The following is a 19,717-nucleotide window of genomic DNA, read 5'->3' on the forward strand; positions in this document are numbered from 1 at the left end:
TTGGGGGGGGTGGCCAGCAGCAGCTTATTTGGATTTAAAGTGACAAGAGGCCCTAAAACAACTCTTTCTGAGAGGAGCTCAAACCAGAATCTCATTAGCTAAGAATGATTTTCTATAAAAAAATGTGCTAGACATGTTTTGAATACAACTCTATGTCTTTGACAAGCAGAAGAGTTGCCTCCTGCACAATCAACAAGGATACAATTGAAAAGATAAATTAAATCAGAGGCTACACCCAAACCATCCTGTATCGTGACTGGTTGAAGATTAGTTTGGCCTTTTAATGCTGCTGCTGATTTGTTTGCATCAGTTCATGTTAAATATTGGACAACTCATGGCAGCCAGGAATGGATTACATTGAAATCTTTTCCAGAAAAATCGAAACCTCTCTCTCCCGTAATGAACAGAGGAATAAAAGCAAATTGACTGATTATCGTCGACGTACAGTAAAGAGGACAAATGGTGTCCTCAGGTTGCTGGAACATTTATTGTGTATGAGTTGACACATAACCAGAGGAATATGGGTGTTCCTCTTCCCAGAGGTTTAAGATGTCAGGGCTGAGCGTGCTGTGGCGGACAGGGGCATTGTCCCAGGTGGGGTGGAGGAGTCCAAAAATAAAAAGCAGAAGAAGATCCTCCAGGACAAAGACGTGCAGCAAAAGACGAGCAGAGCGACGGAAATCTCTCAGTCATGGCAGACACAAACGGGACCATCAGACTGGGAATTATGAGGCGAGTTAAAATCTCTGTTTTATTTTTCTGTGGTGGTAGTCAAAGGGAAAGTCACGGGGAAAACATTCATGTTTTTATTCAACTGTTTCTGTATGTTTGAGGAAAGAAAACAGTAGTTAGTGTCATAAATTTATTTTGTGTAGTGCTAAATTTAATTGACCAATTGGGTATTTATTTAAGCTTTGATAAGATATTCAAAAGAAAAATATTTCAAGAGGTAAACGGGACGAAAGAAAGGAACTAATTGATTGAAGTCTGTGTGGAAAACAGAACAAAGAAGTAAATAATTAATATAAATAAAATGCACATTATAATATTATATAAATTATTACGCCACCTGAAATTACAGGCTACATGTTACACTTTAAATCATTTAAATCTGTCGTAATCCAGATTTAAATCTCTCTCAGTAAAGTCGTTTTGGACTAAAGTTACAGATTATCTCAGTTATTTCTAGCCCAGTTTAAATTTTAAACACGTGAACATCTAAACCCAACTCTGTCTCACAGCAAAGCCTCAGAAATGGCTTCACTTTGCAGCAGGTTATTAATTCAGTATAAAAATTATATTTTCCTCAATTTCTGTCAGTTTCAGTTTTATCACTGATTGAATTCAGAACTGGCATCTGGGACTAATGTTTCATTCAACATAAATACTGATGTTCAGTCATTTTAGTCGAGGTTCTGTTGGAATATTATAACCATCTCACAGACTTTTTAATGTCAAAATGTCCATTAATGTTTTAATATTCACCAGGGATGATAATAAAAAAGTGGAGTTTGATTTTTTAAGGGTGTTTTTAAGAGCTTTTCACACCCAGATGGAAAACATAATTTTAGACTTTAAATGAATGAATGACTGAAATCTTCACTCTGAAATGATAAACAAGACATATTAGTAGCAGAAAAATAATAATAAAAAACATCTGTAGAATTAACATAATTAATAATCTTGACGATTAGGATTCTTAACTGAATTTAAGCTATACATAGAAAAGTACAACAGCAATAAAATGTATATCTTTTTATTGATCCAGCTAGCTAATTAGCTAATTAGCTACCTATCAATGTGTGTATCTATAGTTGAAAAAGTTCTTTAAATTCTACATCTATTTGATCCATTCTGGACGTAGATTAAGGCCACACTTCACACTACCTATAAACGATCTTCTCCAGCTGTAAATACAGTATATATGACTGTAATTTATCAGTCATTTCATACTTTCTATCTATATTTCTTCAGCATCTACCTTTAGGACTCCATACATATTCACTGAAATATTCCATATAAATAACCAATATGATAAAAATCAAGCCTTGTTTCATTTTATCCAGTATTTTATATATTATATTCAATTAGTCATGCTCAGTAATATATTCAGCTGTTATATTACCGTTTTGTGGTACATTTTTATCATTTATTTTTAATTATTTATGTTCATACTTTTTTAAGTCCTTTTCTCTGCTGTATGTGCTGCATGCACAAACGCCTTAATGTTGTCTTTTTTTCAAATGAAACTTTATGTACATTATTTGACTTGTTTTAAATTTATCTATGTCTATAAAACTTCTTCTGTTCTGTCTGATCTTAAACATAATTAATTGACAATCACTGTGTTTAAGGTAAAGACCACATAACAAAAATCCAGAAAAAATGTAATAAAAAGATAAAAATGCTGCTTAAAGAGCATTGGTTGTTACCTGTAACAGTGCATTTTTGACCCACCGTGCTGTCCTAGTTGCAGGAGCTCAGGGGTGGTAGCTGTTCCTCCATGTATGTAACTGGAGTCTCTCCTGCCGTCCATCCAAAGCCTCCGTTGAAGGCAGACAATAGCCCTGCATGTCCTCAGGGGTGCTTTAGCATTTAGACTGAAACCTAATAAGAGCAAACACAAGAGATTATTTTCATTACTGTTCAGATTTATGCCAATCGCCTCTTTGAGTCATTTCCTGACAGTGACAAAGCATTCAGGCCTGGGAATATTTACATCAGTTTGACTTCAATATGTTTGATAACAACTTGAATGAATCATCTAGCACACATGCCAAACTCAAGGTCCCGGCGCCAAATCTGGCCCGCCGTAGCTTTTTATGTGGCCCTCTGGACTCCAGATTACATAAATAAGTCCCTCTAGTTTTTCACAAACCTGCAAAATTCACTCAGAATCATTTTATTAATACATTCTTGCACAACTGGCCCTTTAAGAACGTTCAGCTTTCTGATGTGGTCCAAAATGAAACTGAGTTTGGCACAAATTGAAACTCAATATGCATTTATTTGTCAAATTATCAAGGTCAGCTAATATTTTAAAAACATCGAAGCCAGAGACTGAGAAACTAGACACTCAAAAATGCATCATTTGGCTTGAAGATTGCTTTAGCTAATAAAGTGAAATCTATTCTATGTGAAAATGATTTTTTTTCCATTTTAGGTTTTCTATCTTGTGGCTGTTAACTGTCTTCACCCAGCTGGTTTGCTGCTTAGCAGGTTTGTGCAGCTCATGTGCAATAATGAATTGAGTGATTGATATTTCTTAAAATTTAAAATAATTTGGTTTTTCAACTTCCTGTCTTTCTTTTTTTCTTTTTTAGTTGTCGTCGACAAGAGTGAATGCGAGGCAGAAGGCATTAAGTGCCACACTCAGGCCGACTGCCTGAAGATTAGCAACAACTTCACCTGTGCGTGCCGCGTGGGTTACCAGGGTGACGGTCTGCAGTGCAGCGACATCAACGAGTGTCTGAGTGGCATTCAAAGTTGTCACTCGAAGGCCAGCTGCGCAAACTCCCCAGGCAGCTATTCATGCGTCTGTCTTGATGGATATGTTGGTGATGGTAAAACCTGCCAGGACATCAATGAGTGTCAAACGAACAATGGGGGCTGCCACCCTACTGCAGTCTGCACCAATTTGGATGGTGGGAGAAGGTGCCAGTGTAGTTCAGGATTCACAGGTGACGGCTTACAGTGCACAGACATCAATGAATGCACAAGGGAACGAATCTGCCATTGGAATGCCACCTGCACCAATAACCCTGGTTCTTTTGTGTGCACTTGTAATGCAGGCTATAAAGGAAATGGAATCTACTTGTGCATGGACATAGATGAGTGTTCAGAGAGTCGTGTGTGTTCTACTTTATTAGGTTTCAAAGGCTGCATAAACACACCTGGGTCCTATCGTTGTACATGCAACAGTGGTTTTCAAGCCACTGGACAGAACTGTATTGACATTGATGAGTGTGCAAGCAACATCTGCAGCCCTAATGCAGTTTGCAAAAACTCTGTTGGATCATACCAGTGTACCTGCAAAAGTGGGTTTGCGGGAGATGGGTTGACATGTGCTGATATAAATGAATGCATTAGAGGCAATGAATGCGACTCGAAGGCTGTTTGCATCAACAGGCTGGGCAGTTATGAGTGTGTGTGTCCGGAAGGTTTTGTTGGAGATGGACGACGCTGTGAAGATGTTGATGAGTGTGCAAAGCCAAACATTTGCCCATCTTTCACTACCTGTGTGAACAGTCCCGGGTCCTACAAATGTGACTGTGGCAGTGGATTACTCTTCAATGGCTCCAAGTGCAATGACATTGATGAATGCAAAGCAGGGCAATGCAGCCCTTCTGCAAACTGCACTAATTCATATGGTTCCTTTTCTTGTCAGTGCCTGTCAGGCTACACGGGAGATGGTTTTACCTGTGAGGATATAAACGAATGCTCTTTGAATTTTGGTTTTTGCCACTCGAAGGCTGTTTGCAAAAACTTACCTGGTTCTTACAACTGTACATGTGTGACTGGCTACTCTGGGGATGGGCTTCAGTGCAATGACATCAACGAGTGCCTGGTGAATAATGGAGGCTGTAAAAACAAAGCAACGTGTGTCAATAACCAAGGGTCTTTTGCTTGCCAGTGCCAGTCAGGTTTCATCTTGATTAATAAGACAATTTGCCAAGACATCAATGAGTGTGTGGAAAAGAGCAATCCGTGTGGAGAGAATGAAGAGTGCAAAAACACTGATGGTTCTTATGAGTGCTCTTGCCTGGCTGGGTACAACCGCCCTGCGAGCAACATGGCCTGCGTCGATAGGGATGAGTGTCAAGACAAACCGTGCCACATCAATGCCACATGTCTCAACACCATTGGCTCGTACACCTGCACCTGTAAGAGAGGCTTTACAGGGAATGGCTCTCATTGTTTGGACAAAGATGAATGTGCTCAGGGGCAAATATGCCACACAAGGGCCACATGCACTAACACTATAGGGGGATTTTTCTGCTCTTGTCAGCAAGGTTTCATAGGTGATGGATTTTCCTGCGAGGATGTGAACGAGTGTTCCCGCTCCAATACCACCTGCCCTCCTTTCTCACAATGTGTCAACTCTCCTGGTTCTTATGTTTGCTCATGTTTGAATGGTACAGTGGCCTCCAATGACTCCTGTGTGTCACCAGTTTTTCTGTGTGATCCTCCCTGCCATAGTAAAGGTTTGTGCCACCTTTCACCTTCCGGATATCAGTGTGTTTGTGACATGGGCTTTGATGGCAATGGAGTGACCTGCACCGACATCGATGAATGCCAGATGGACAATATTTGCCCTGACAATGAAACTGAATGTGTGAATACCCCTGGATCATTTTCTTGTGTCTGCAAACAAGGCTACACTCTCAACGGGACTCAATGTGTCGGTAATGATTATTTATTTATTTATTTAAAACAATGAATGTCCAGAGCCAGGTTCAGCCTAAATATTAGGGCATGTGATATTTAATTACATATTAATATCAATTAATATTAAATTATATCCCCTTTAATTATATCAGACACAGATTACTGTAAGCATAAAATGCAGTTTTCAAATTACTATTTAATTCATTAATGGAAGACAATGGACCCAAACCAATATGACCTTATGCAAAAATGTAAACACCTCTTTTTTAAATCATAAATATATTTTTATTGCAGTTTTTTCCAGCCACCCCAAGTACTTTAACAGTCTATCTACTGATCAGGCATAATATTATGAACAGTGAAAAACATTGGTTAGCTTCATTGTGGCACCAGACTAGTTTTTGTTTTAACTGGGTACCATAAGCCAATTAATTAATTTGATGACTATACTTGAACTAGACCTGCTTTTAGTTTATTCTGATTGCTAAATTATTTACCTTTCATTGCTTCTCTCTTATTACACTATTTGTTCATGACTTTTCCAGATGTGAATGAATGTGATACGGGGCAGCAAGACTGCAGTGAGTTTGCCCAGTGCAACAACACAGTGGGCAGCTACTCCTGCTTTTGTCGAAGTGGTTACACAGGAGATGGGAAGAACTGCTCTGGTACGTATCACTTCCTTACCATGTACAAGCTGTTGATCTTGCTTCTGTTAGTGGACACTCTTGTGAGTTTTTTTTAGCACATTTTGGGGCTGTTTCCCTGACACTGTCCCATTTTGGATAAATTATAGACATTGATGAATGCCAAGACCAAAATGGAGGATGCCACCCATTTGCCAACTGCACTAACATGCCCGGATCTTTCTCCTGTGTCTGCCCGATGGGCATGGAGGGGGATGGCTTTTACTGCAAGGATGTGGACGAATGTGAGCAGAACTCTACCCTGCCAAACAACTGCAGCTCACAGGCAGTGTGCCTCAACACCAATGGTTCCTACCTGTGCCAGTGCAATCATGGACACCAAGGGGATGGCTTTATTTGTAATGATGTTGATGAATGTGAGTTAGCCACAGCTTGCAGCAAGAACATGACATGCACCAACTTTCCTGGCTCCTACAGCTGCTCTTGTATATTGGGAAACGTATACAATGACGGAACATGCATTAGTGAAGATACCTGCCTAAATGCTACTAATTACTGCCATCCTCTTGCCAAGTGTAACACATACCAGGGTTCTTTCTACTGTCAATGCACAGATGGATATGAAGGAAGTGGAATTGACTGCTGGGACGTAAATGAATGCGATCAGTTACAAGATAAAGTCTGCCCTCCCTTCTCACACTGCCAAAACACGAATGGTTCTTTCATCTGCGAGTGTTGGAAAGGTTTTCAAGACAATGGTACACACTGTCAGGACATAGATGAATGTGAGATGGGAAACTTCACCTGCCCTGACAACAGTACCTGTAATAATACAGAAGGGAGTTACAACTGCACCTGTGACCCAGGATTCTCAGCCAATGACTCCTTGTGTTTGGACATTGATGAGTGCTCCCTTGGCCTGATCCAGTGTCCTAATTTTTCCAACTGCCTTAACACGATTGGATCTTCCATCTGTGGGTGTTGGGAAGGTTTTCGAGACAACAGTACACACTGTCGGGATATAGATGAATGTGAGATGGGAAACTTCACCTGCCCTGACAACAGTACCTGTAATAATACAGAAGGGAGTTACAACTGCACCTGTGACCCAGGATTCTCAGCCAATGACTCCTTGTGTTTGGACATTGATGAGTGCTCCCTTGGCCTGATCCAGTGTCCTAATTTTTCCAATTGCCTTAACACGATTGGATCTTCCATCTGTGTGTGTTGGGAAGGCTACCAAAGCAATGGCACAGAGTGTGAGGACATTGATGAATGCCTGGACAATTCCACCTGCCCTGACCACAGCACATGTGTGAACACCAAAGGAAGCCACCAGTGTCTTTGTGATACTGGGTTTTCCAATAGCACTGACTTATGTGTGGACATTGATGAATGCAGTGAAAACAATGGGCGAGAGCTTTGCACAAATGGAACATGCATGAATGCTCTTGGTTCTTATTACTGTGATTGTTTTAGTGGATTCTCGAGCAATGGTACAGAATGTGTGGATGTGGATGAATGCTCAGAGTTTCTCAACTCCTCAGTGTGCCAGCCTTTCTCCACATGTGTTAACACTCTAGGTTCATACCTCTGTCCCTGTAATGTAGGTTTCATTCTGAATGGTATCAACTGTCTGGATGTGGATGAATGTCTTGACCCAGTTGGTAGCCCATGTCCAGAAAACTCTATATGTAACAATACAGAAGGGTCTTTCCTCTGCCACTGCTCCCCTGGGTACCAACCCATTGACACTGGCTGTGAGGATATTGATGAATGTAAGAGCAGCAACACCTGTCGCTCTGATCAGGTGTGCACAAACCTACCTGGAGCATACAATTGCTCCTGCCCTCTTGGTTACCATGAGGAGAATGAGGCATGTGTTGACAGCAATGAATGTGAGAATTTGCCATGTCATCCCTTGGCATACTGTTGGAATACACCTGGCTCCTTCTCCTGTCACTGTTACAGAGGCTTCACTGGAAATGGCTCCTGGTGCAAAGATGTGGATGAGTGTGTTGCCTCTACCAACCCCTGTCACTCCCTTGCTCAGTGTCATAACACCCCAGGATCATTTGTTTGTGTCTGTATGCCAGGCTTCCTCAGCATTGGGCCCCTATGTGTGGACATTAATGAATGCCAGCAAGAACATGGGCAGTGTCACTCAGCTGCTACCTGCATCAATTATGTAGGAGGATTCAAATGCTCATGCAACCAAGGCTGGGAAGCTACCAAGGATAACGGTCTTGGAAAAGAAGGCTGTGTAGACTTGAATGAGTGCGTCCTCCCCAACCTGTGTCCTCATCAGACGTCCTGTACCAACCTGCCAGGGAGCTACGCCTGTTCCTGCCCAGCAAACAACCCAGATTGCAATACCTTAGCCAAGATGGGTTAGCTATGCATTTGTTTTTTTATTACATTTTTATAACCAATTATTTATGCTGCTCATTTTGTTGATTGGTAACAACCCAATCAACAAAAAAACAACTCAAGTCTATAAGAAACTAATCTCCTTCCAGTCAGGTATGTAGTTAATCTCAAAGTTATTGTTATACCAGACAGATTTAGATCTAAAATTATTTTTAATTTAACCAAGACCAAAATATCTGAGACAGACATTTCTAAAACACCAGTAAAGTCATGTGAAAGCAATACTAGTTAAAATAAAAGAAATACATTTTTCGTATATAAGCATCATTTCCTGAATAATAAATGATAAATATTTTGTGGAATTACAGCAATCAAAACCTTCTTTCCATGTCTTCTTTAGTGTTTTGATCTTTGGTAATGAACTTCAAGTCTTTAAGATTGGAAGGCCTCTTTACCATTACCCTAATCTTTAGCTTTAGCTCCCTTCATATGTTTTCTGTTGTATTCAAGTGTGGACCAGTCCAAAGCATCGATATTACATCAATATTATTATCCCACTGATGGCCTCTCAGTTATCTGTGGTGCAAAAAAAAACCCAACAAAAAAACAAAAAAAAACCCCAACTAATTTGTTTTACTTTAATAATACAGTGTTGTTACAAGAAAACTAAGCAAGACCATTTAAAACCATTTGTACCTTGAAAAATAAAGAAGCAATTAAAGTGAAACATTACTGGTTTAAAATGATTAAAAACAGGCTAAAAAGCAAAATTAAGTTATTTCTTAGCTGTATGTCTTAAACAAAGAGGGCAAAGAAAACCGTCTTGTCTTGGGCTGCGTTCACACTGCAACCCGAAGTGACCCAATTTCAATTTTTTGTCAAATTGCTTTTTTTTTTTTTTTTTGGCGTGGCCGTAGTTCACACTTCCAAATATGTGCGACCTCTGTGATCAGCAGTTTGAACTGCAAACGATCTGAAAGTATCTCGCATGCGCAGTAGAGGGCGCAATGACGTCACACATAGAGCGCGTTCTCAGTGTTTTGCCAAGCGCCAACAAAAAGAAGAAGTACTCAGTATTGGCGGAAGTAAACACAGGATGCTAACGGTGGAGCATAGCTTGTTGTCCGGCCGGAGGCTGGACATTAACAACTTAATCCTCATTATAATCCGCCATGGTTGTTGTTTTGCTTCCCGCTTACGCGTATCAGGACGCAGAATAGTGACGCTTGTCGAGTATCAATGACGTTCAGGACATGGACTTTTCAGATTCGGGTCCCGTTTGAAAATATCAGATAAGTATCAGACATCCAAGTGGCCTGGGTCGCATTTGAAAAAAAAAAAAAAATAGAAAAAATGACCTGTGTTGCTCAGACTGCCATCAAAAGATCAGACACAGGTATTAAGGCAAACAAAAAAAAAAAAAAAAAAAAATCGGAATTGGGTCACTTTGGGCTGCAGTGGGAACGCAGCCTTAGGTTGAGGGCTAAAAAACCAAACTTGACTAACGACTAACTGCCTGTTCTCCACACAGAGAGCTCTCTGTACCCATACGGAGCAGAGGCTGGAGACAGAGAAGTGAAAATAGAAACAGAAGATGGAAATTCTCCCTACATCGCCCCACCAGCAGGGTTTCCTTTCATGGGGAAACTGTACGACAGAGTATTTGTGAGTCTGACTTTCCTTCTTGCACAGTCTCGACATCATGTTCACTTTTCCTCAGCTCTCCTCACAGGTTTTCTATAGGTTTGTAGGACTGAAATCACCATGAATAAAGGCGTGGATATGTTTCAAATCGTTATCCTTCTGAAGGACCCAGTGATTCTCCGTTTTCAGTTTTCTGGGAGAGTGCATCAGATTTCCATTTAAAGTCTCCTGATGTTTTAAAGTGTTCAAACGCTTCACTGCAAAAGCACAAAACCTTACCAAAGATTTTTTTAGTCTAGTTCTTACTGCAAATAAGACAAAAATAAATTTCCAATAAGATATAGGAGCTTTTTAAGTCAATAATTCCTTAATATTGATTTAAACATTTTTTTTTACTAGTTTCACTGCCGGATTATTTGACTTATAACAAGACATGTTATGTATGAAATAACCTGCCAATGTAGCTAGTACTTTTGAACAGTATTAAAGAATGATTTACTTAAAACAAGCTCCTATTATATCTTGCTAAAAAATTACTTGTAAGTTAGTTTTGTCTTAACTCAAATGTAAGATATTTACACTAGAAACTAGACAAAAATACTTGGTAAAATTCAGCATATCTAAAAATCCTAAAAAAAATTTACTATAAAAGTTTGAACCATTTAGTCAGATTTTGCCCTAATCAGAACTGTTAGGATCCTTCATAATATTTTACATATTTTGTCCATTTGGTGCCATTTTGGCTCTTCACCCTGCTGTATTTTCTCAAGAAAAACACACAAAAAAATAAAATACAAATTATAAATTATGATGTGCGAGTTGAATATTTGGTATTCATGGCAGACCACTTTGTTTTGTAACAATAGATGTTATACTTTTGCAATAATAGAAGAAAAATAAAACAGGGACTCATTAACTCTTAAAACAACATATTTGATGATGAAAATGTTTGAATGGTCGTCCTTCGTCTGCAGTGCCTGTGTAACTTGTTATTAGAAATGATCTGGCTGTATTTATGGAAAATCGTATGATATCAGTATCAACACTGGGAAAAGAAGACGTTAGTTCCTGGGATCTCCAGAGGCTTAAAAACTATGAATTACTGAAATTTTTCAGTTATATTTCAAACAAATTTTAATTCTTACTGTGTTTTTTTTACACTGAATAATTTTACTAAATTGAATCGTTGTTTTCCTCTAAAATGTTTCTGTTTGAGATTATTCTACTTCAGTAGATGAATTCTCTGTATGCACATTTTCACCAGAAGCGCCAATAGAGGGCGCTGTGTGACTGAAAATATAACCAAAGTAACATCCTGGTGAGTTCAGGAGGTTTTCCCAGCAGCACAATTAACAAAAAGTTATGAGATCGGTAATTTTCAGTGTTCAGGCGTAATATTTACATCAAAGTATTTGGTTACTCACCGTTCACAGAATAATAAACTCAACAGAAAGAAAAACTTTGATGGCTGAACATTGTTCTCATTGTGATTTAGCTTCAGTAAAAAGCCTGACTGTGTCTTTATTTTCGCTCCTCAGTTTTCTGATAACGGCCTGGTCCAGTTTCAGTCGTTGGCTGAGAACGAACAATACCTCCTCCCGTCTCCCTCTGCTGACGGTTTCCCTGACGACATGAAAGTGCCACTATTGGCTGTCTTTTGGGATGACGGTGACCTCACCAAAGGCAGCGGGAAGCTGCACTATCAGGTCAGATGTAAACAAAGGCCAACGCTCGGAAAAATATGTTTTTTTTTTAATTGGGTTTAATTTAAACCAATCAAACTTTCTTAATCTTTGCAATAGTTGCATTGTTGTTGTTTGGTTCTTTTAGGAATATTCAGAACTGGATGCGTCAGATCTTTACTCCCAGATGGTTTTCAACCGCACAGCAGATGAAGTGACAAAGTTTGAGGGTTTGAAACAGAGACCTCCGTTTTCCCCCACCTGGATCCTGAAGATCACCTGGGAAAACGTGATGCCCGTCTCCTTCCAGAAGGTCAACCTGTCAGAGGTCAGGTCACCTTTAAAACCCTGACACAGAAACAATAACTACAAACATAAAATGTATTAAGCTCCTCACTAAATGTTCATCTCTCATCACTAGAGTAAATACAGTCTAGCATACTGAGCATTTAAACTGTGTTTCTTTTTATATGACCTGCTTGTATTTTGATTCATAAAGATGTGAAGGAGCAGGAAGTGTTGTTGTTTGGTTGTCCTACTTTAATGTTATTGTGCAATGTGAGAGTTTTAAGGTGTAGGCTGGGAGAAAATGAATAAGTCATGGTTTCTGTACAGCTTTCCAGTTTGGTATCTGGTGCCACCTCGTGGCGTCTTAATGGGATTTGTTTCTGCCATTCGTCTTATTTTTAGCATCATCTGTCTGTGCAGATAGAAAAATAGAAGTAAAGTTTTGCCCAAAAAATTCTCAAAAAACGAAAATTTCTGAGCTTTAGAAATCCAGGGTTTGCTTGAAAAAACTGAGAAATGTTTAATCTCAGAAATTGTCTAGAAAAAAAAACACGGAAATTTCTGAGTTTCAAAAGATGAAAACCTTGAACTTTCTCACATCTTTGAAACTTAAAAATTTCCAATTTTTTTCTGGAAAATTTCAGATAAATTTCAGACTTTTTACTCGCAAATTTTCCACTTTTGAAACTCAGAAATTTCCAAATTTTCTTAAATAGAAAATTTGGGAAAGTTTTTTCTTGCACATTTTCGAGCTTTCAAACTCAAAAATTCCCACTTTTTTCCAAAAATAAAAATCCTGACATTAATCTCAAAATGTTTTAGTTTTTTTTCTAGCAAATGTTTGACTTCTGGAGCTCAGAAATTTTCAAGTTTCTTCTAGAAGATTTGTAGGGTTTTTAGGTGGAAATTTACTCCTGTATTTTCCTGCTCTGGTATGCCTTTGCAGTGAAGTCTTACCTGTTCTATTGCAGTTGTTTCTTGTATTGGATCCAATTTAAAGAGATGCTAACCTTTGTAGCATTTGTTGAGTTTAAATGGTTTTCCTTTGCAGACCAACACGTTCCAGTGTATCTTGACAACAGATGGAGAGCGTTCCTTCGCCCTCCTGCGATACGGTCAGATGAAATGGGGTCCTGGGCTGAGGAAGCATCACGATGCTCTGATCGGCTACACAGACGGAAAAACCACGTTCAAGGAGATTACAGAACCTCCAGGAAACCTATTTGGGCATGCAGGCAGATACAGACCCAATGAAGTTACGGGAACACTGGGGAATCTCGGCCAGTTGGTCTATGATTTAACTGGACCAGTAGGGTCGGATGCTGATGCTGGGATCAAATGCCAGGCGTGGTCGAAGGGGGAGCCGGACCCGGCTGTGTGGACGGTGGGGCTGTCCTCCTGTCCCTGCACCCGCATGCAGGCTCTGGAGGACCTGGCGCTCCTGCTGGACCTCTCTGACCCGGGTGAGACAGTCCAGAAGCTGAGGGCTCAGCGGTGGACGGGCTCCTCTGGGCAGGTCTTTAGGTCGCTCCTGTCCAACCAGTATGGCGCCGGGAAGAGGTGCGTGTACGAGCCGGAAGGCGCCCTGCTGGCTGGGTTCAGTGAGCGCTACTTCTACGGACAGAACATGCAGAAACACGTCGGTAAGAGTCTCAGGCTGGTTTGGGTTTCCTGGTGAAAAAGTGGAGTGCAGATAACGAGTGGATGGTTTGTTGTTCCACTGGTAAATTTCACCGTAAAATAAATTAATATTTCATTACAGGAACATAATTAAGTACAGGGAAATTTAATCTTTAATTTAGTGCATTCATTCATTGGGACCTTTAATGCAAATTTCACTTCCATTTGAGTTTCTACTGCTAGAAACAATCCAAGTGCTTAAAAAAAACATCCACCCGTTTTCTGTGAATAAGTTCATGTTTTTTGGTGTCTGGAAAACGAACCTTTCCAAAAACCTTTTGATTATTAAGTCACAATTGGCAGGCGCTGCGCCGTTACCTAGCAACCATAGCAGAGCCGAGCCGAGCCCCATTACTTAGCAACCTGAGTAGAGTCAGTCACCTGGTTTTAACGCTGCACAATGGCTGCTGGCAAAGACAAGTGTTTAGTTGTTGACATTCCATCCAGAAACCACTTGCTGCATTCTTGTTGCTCGTGCAGGAGGCTCCACTAATGCTCTTCAAAGATGTTGTATAAATGTGTTTGCAGCCATTTTTATGTGTGAGGGTAAACTCTGAGTTTGGGGGCGTGGCCAGCAGCAGCTTATTTGGATTTAAAGTGACAATGCGCCCTAAAACAGCTCAAAGCAGAACTGAGCAGACAGAAATCTCAATATCTAAGGATGATTTGTAATGAACATGTTTCATATCGACCATACAAAACATTTGTTTTTACTTTCCTCAAGGCTGATCTTCTCCCTGCTGTTTAGAGATAAACTGAATCATAGAGTTTTATGGTGTTTCTTACTGCAAGAGTTGACTGTAGATTTTGAGAGCTCTGTAAAAAAACAAAATATATTGTTGTTTAGTTAAAATCTGCAATGCTTTAATACCCAGACATCTCGTCTGATCATCCAGCTAAAGCTGAGCATCTTTAAGAGACATAATTTCACCAAATGTTTCCTTGCAGATGGGGATCTCCTCCCATTTCAGTGGTGTTGCATCGACTCTCCCCAGTGCCACCTCTACCTTGGAAAGAGACCTTTGGATCGCTGTCAAAGTTACGTCTCCAGCATTCGCAGCGGCTCCAGGGGGGCAGCGCGGGGCACCGGTGAGGAATCCCCAGAAAAAAGTCTAAAACAAGCAAATTATCTGGTTTTTAGTCTTATTTTAAAAGTGGAAAACAATATTTCCCTACAGCGTTGGTGTACGGCAGTCTGCATTTCATCACCTTCGACGGGGCAGAGTACTCGTTTAAGGCCCTAGGGAAGTTTGTGATATTACGTCTCTCATCCGCAAGAGGCTCCAATATCTTCACCCTACAAGGACAGATTGAAAAGCTGCAGACAGTCGCAGGAGGGATCATTGACGTCCCAGTGGTGGTGCGCATGGCCGCCTTCCACCAAGGCATCGGCAAGGTCAGGACGGAACCACAGCAACGCTCGCCGTTTGGAAAAGTCATGCTGACCTCTGAGAATAATCCTTTTAACTCAGATTAAATCAGATTATTCAAACCTATCAGAGGCAAAGTTTTAAGTGTTTCATTGGGATATTATGTGACAGGCCAACGTAATTTGGACTAATTAAATGTGACAGTTTTGTTCAGCCACCAACTTTCACTGAATTTATACCTTTAAACCCGACAAAGTACTGGTTCCATTGGCAGATTCTTTACTTTCGTCATGTTTTCTCATGTAATAAGTGAGAAAATCTGCCAGTTTTCATCAAGATTAAAGAATAATTTACTGAAAACAACCTCCTGTTTCTTGCTGAAAAGTTACTTGTACGTTACCTTTGCCTTATTTCAAGTCTGCCAAGATATTTACAGTAGAAACTTGACAAAAATACGTTGTATGATTTTGTTTTTTTGCAGTGTGTGGTAGATTATGAGGTCAGTCTTGAGATCTACAAAAGGAAATACAGTATTCCAGAATTTTTTACCTTTTGTTCTAGTTTTAGTAAAGCAAAACTAACTTGTACCTGTATCTTTAACTGGTTTTAATCTTTTTCCGTTATCCTCAGATTGACTGGAGATGCTCTGACAAAGCGAGCGGACTGCAGATTTATGTGGATGATGCTGAATTTCCAGTCAGAATCGGTAACATGCATCACACACTTTCAATATGCATGACTAAAATCTAATTAACAGATCTTAAGGAGAGCATCCGGTGCCTCTACCTGTCCTTCCAGGTGTTGTGTACGAGAACAAGCAGGGCTTTGCGGTGCGCTGTCTCTCGGTGAATCGCTGTGCAGCGGTCTATGCCAGCGGTCTCAGGGTGGTCGTCTGGCGAAGTGAAGGCTACCGTCAGCTGGCGGCCATGGTGGAAGTCCCGGAGAACTTCTACAGACGCACAGTAGGTCTCATGGGGCTGTGGAGCGCCAACCGGTCCGATGACTTCCTCATGTCCGACGGGAAGGTCGTCCCCTCCCAGGATCTCAACCCCCCTGAGGAGGAGCGGCTGAAGCAGTTTTGCATGTCCTGTGAGTAAAACAGGGACTCGGTTTTCTGACAGTATTCTCAGTCCAACCTCAACCCAAACTCATCTGAAGTTAATTTCCAGTCTGAATTAATTTACCAACACAGTTAATGAGCTGCAGTACCTCTGCTTATCAGTGACTTCAGAAAGACATTTTAGGGTCTGATTGCAGTTTTCTGGCAGATCCCAGATTACTGATCTTTAAAAAGCTACACTGCAAAAACACAAAATCTTACCAAGTATTTTTGTTCTAGTTTCTGGTCCAAATACCTTGGCGAACTTGAAATACAACAAAACTAACTTGCAAGTTATTTTTTAGCAAGATATAGGAGCTTATTTTAGAGGATGTTTGTTTTACCCTGAACACAGTTTTAAAAATGGTTTTTGTTGCTCACCAGCTGCGTTTGCTGGGGCTGAGCCCCCCTTGTCCTTAAACCCTAGTGACGCCCCTGCTGCTCACATCTCGCCTGTTTTCCAGGGGCGGTCCCAAACCCTGAGAACCTGCTGGTGTCTTCGTCTCAAAACGTCCCCCTGGCTTTGGACTCCACCGCGCCCCTGCTGCAAAGCCTCAGTCCTGCTGAGCTGGAAGCGCAGATGAGACTTTGCAAAAACAGCGTTGAGTGCGTTGAGGACAGCGTGGCGTCCGGCATCCCCGACCTGGGCCAGCAGACTCTGGAGGCCCAGACTCAGTTCAGGAGCCTGGCTCTCCTCTTCGGTACATTTATCTGGCATTTCCAGAACTTGAAGTGCTTCTGTTTCTGCCTGAGCCTAACGCTGTGCGACATGTTTGTGATCCGGCAGGCAACATGCCGCCTGTAGTGACAGAGCCCGCTGTGATACACACAAAGGTCAACTCTCAGGTCAGCGTTCAAATTGTCGCTCAGGACCCAAACGGTGACCCCATCACCTACTCATTGCTATTCCCCTGGCCTCCAGAGGCTCGTGTTGGCAGTGGTGAGACACACACACACACACACACACACTCTCCATCCATCACTGTTAGTGATGGCATCACTGTTGACATTTGTTAGCTGGACGGAGAGGCCACTGCTGCTGAGTCACACAGACAGAGAGCCTCTTCCTACTGTGACAGCTGCGATGCGTAATTGGTATGTGTGTGATTTTCTCCTTCCCTTCCAGTGAACGGCTACCTGACATGGACACCGCGCAGCACTCAGCCTTCCCAGCTGACTGTCCAGGTCAGCGACGGGCAGACAGGCTCCTTGTTCACCCCCGTCCTGCGAGTCTGCAACTGTCTTAACGGAGGAACCTGCCTGTATGACAGCGTGGCTGAAAATCACCTGCAGGGAAAGTTTCAGGTACTGCATTCCTGGGTTTAAGCTGTTATTTTTCCTTTTCTTCAAAAGACAAAAGTAAAAGTCTAAATTAAATTTTGAAAGCGGAGGTAGTGGAGCTGTTGACTATTTTAATGCTCAGTTCCAATTTTTTTGTGAAATCTGATTTGTTTTTGCGTAGTCAACGATCACAAATTTTGCAGGATGATAAATTGCACCAGAAGTTATTGCGATGAACGATAATATTGTTGTTTTGACATTTTGGAAGTAACATAAAGGTAATGGCATATTCTCAAAGATGGTTCTGGAAGACATTTTAAATATCCAAAATAAGCAAAACAACAAAATTAATTATGAGGATTCTGTAAGCAAAATTGTACCATCAGCTAATTTGCTCATGTGGTAATACAAATACTTATTTTTTTGCTCTTGTAAGTCAATGTAATCATAAAAATGGTGCAGTGAAAATTAAACCTTTAGAACGATAGAAATCTACTGTTGCCATGGTGATTCCCGCCCTTTTCATGGCGTGAAGGGTGTGTCCAAGTTCTGCTGGAATCCTTCAGTTTGTCCTGTCGCCTAGCAACCATGGCAGCACTAAACACAAGCCATAGTAAACGTGGAGCTTGAAATCTTGCTGAGTTTTCTTTTTTTACTTACTTAATCCTTTTTAATTTATTCAATTATTTGTTTAAAGTAATTAGGCAAAAAGTTTATTCAAAAAATGTTTATGAAAATGACATAAACCTAAAAACACAACCTGTGTAAGCTTCCAACTTTCTTTTCTTTAGTGAAAGCAAAAATAACGTGTTTCTTTAGATCAGCCTTGTTTCTGTTTTACTTCATTTCAGCCCTTAGTTTGTGACTCTAGTTTGTATTATTTCATGTGTCTAGTTGTACTTTAGTTAAATTATCTTCCTTTTGTCCTCATTCTTTAGTTTTAGATTTATTTCCCACTCCTCTGCGTACTCTCCGTCGCCCCTGGTGTTTTTGCTCTGCTCTGGCTCCCTGTCTTCTCCTTTAGTTTTTCTAAGTTCTGATAATCATTTTTTCATTAAAACATTCTCCATCTACACCTCTGCCTCTCTACATTCGGGTCCTTCATCAGCCAACCTACATCATGGCAGAATCGTGGGATATTTTTCTCTGTGAAGGAATTTAACAGTGTAGCAATGACAAAACACACCAAATAACAGGTGTGTTCATTGGTTTTCCAATAGGACACCAAATAATTTTGTCTTTACTGAGAATGACACTACCAATAATTTAAGCTTAGAATTGTCAAAGTTTCTTAATTTGAGAAAAACCATCCAGTGATGTAAAAAAGTGTATGTTTTTAAAATTTGTCATTTTCTTTTTCATCTTTATTTAATTTGCAGGTAGTCGGGTGCTTGTGCCCAAAGGGATACAGCGGGGCGTTCTGTGGAAACACAACAAACGCATGTCGGGGCAAGCCGTGTTTCAGAGGGGTGCAGTGCGACCCAAAGTCCGGCCCTGACCAGTTCAGCTGTGGAGACTGTCCTGACAACACCGTCTCCAACGACAAACAGGGATACAAATGCTTTGAGTATGGTCTGTAGTACATGATACGTCATCTTTAGATCTTCCAACCTGAGACCCGGTTCCTGTCCTTACCCTGGTTCCCTGGTGTTCCTCCTCAGACATGTGCAGCCCTCCTTTCCCCTTCCCGTGCCACCAGGATGCAGAGTGTCTGTCCACCAAGCTCAGCTACTCCTGCACATGCAAAACTGGCTTCAGTGGAGATGGACACAACTGCACAGGTGCTTAATGTCGACCCATTGCACAAGTATTTATACTCAGCTTACTCCATCGCTGTACAACTGCTCAGCTTTCTTTGTCGTCTGATTTGGAAGTGGAATAACAGTTGCAGTCTGTTTTGGTAATTTCTCATATAGTTTCCAGAGGCTGAACACTGAAAAAACACAAAATCTTACAAAGTATTAGTTTAGTTTATATTCAAATATCCTATTACACTTGAAATAAAACTAAACTTAACTTACAGCTAACTTAAATCATAGCTTATTTTACACAAATTAATCAACTTCTGAAGGTGATTTTTTTATATTTCGGTTGATGAAAGTGAAACGGACTGACTCATTTATTGTGTTTTCTTCTATTTGAGTTGATTTGTCTCAGAAAATCCCTGTAATACTCAAACGTTTGCAGTTGCACCGCGATAAGACTGACAGCGTATGCTAATGTTTCCCAGTATTTACATGTAACAGGTGAATTTTTTGTTGCTCTTTG

At 40.7% G+C, this 19,717-nt stretch overlaps 1 protein-coding gene and 1 long non-coding RNA gene across 3 annotated transcripts in view; one reads left to right on the forward strand and one right to left on the reverse strand.

Moving 5' to 3' along the window:
• On the reverse strand, window positions 1-4,577 carry LOC106963082 (uncharacterized). The gene is made up of 3 exons (XR_001428120.1): window positions 4,491-4,577; window positions 2,433-2,607; window positions 1-718 (listed from the first exon to the last, which is right to left on the reverse strand). It is a non-coding gene; the product is annotated as an uncharacterized LOC106963082 (long non-coding RNA).
• The window catches only part of LOC106963081 (fibrillin-1), a 24,661-nt gene continuing 8,681 nt past the window's right edge, over window positions 3,738-19,717 (forward strand). The window contains exons 1-16 of one of the 2 annotated variants that reach the window (XM_015057803.1): window positions 3,738-5,405; window positions 5,934-6,056; window positions 6,185-8,425; window positions 9,937-10,070; window positions 11,588-11,755; window positions 11,880-12,059; window positions 13,071-13,662; window positions 14,648-14,788; window positions 14,878-15,095; window positions 15,700-15,775; window positions 15,868-16,158; window positions 16,633-16,869; window positions 16,956-17,108; window positions 17,295-17,473; window positions 18,829-19,021; window positions 19,111-19,230. In XM_015057803.1, the coding sequence (XP_014913289.1) occupies window positions 3,821-5,405; window positions 5,934-6,056; window positions 6,185-8,425; window positions 9,937-10,070; window positions 11,588-11,755; window positions 11,880-12,059; window positions 13,071-13,662; window positions 14,648-14,788; window positions 14,878-15,095; window positions 15,700-15,775; window positions 15,868-16,158; window positions 16,633-16,869; window positions 16,956-17,108; window positions 17,295-17,473; window positions 18,829-19,021; window positions 19,111-19,230 (6,631 nt within the window). In that variant the 5' untranslated portion in view covers window positions 3,738-3,820. The remainder of the gene's footprint in view (window positions 5,406-5,933; window positions 6,057-6,184; window positions 8,426-9,936; window positions 10,071-11,587; window positions 11,756-11,879; window positions 12,060-13,070; window positions 13,663-14,647; window positions 14,789-14,877; window positions 15,096-15,699; window positions 15,776-15,867; window positions 16,159-16,632; window positions 16,870-16,955; window positions 17,109-17,294; window positions 17,474-18,828; window positions 19,022-19,110; window positions 19,231-19,717) is intronic. The other variant, XM_015057804.1, reaches the window with a different exon arrangement.

The sequence above is a fragment of the Poecilia latipinna genome, unplaced genomic scaffold (genome assembly GCF_001443285.1).
Source record: "Poecilia latipinna isolate Pla-1442-1.1 unplaced genomic scaffold, P_latipinna-1.0 Scaffold1492, whole genome shotgun sequence".
Lineage (NCBI taxonomy): Eukaryota > Metazoa > Chordata > Actinopteri > Cyprinodontiformes > Poeciliidae > Poecilia > Poecilia latipinna.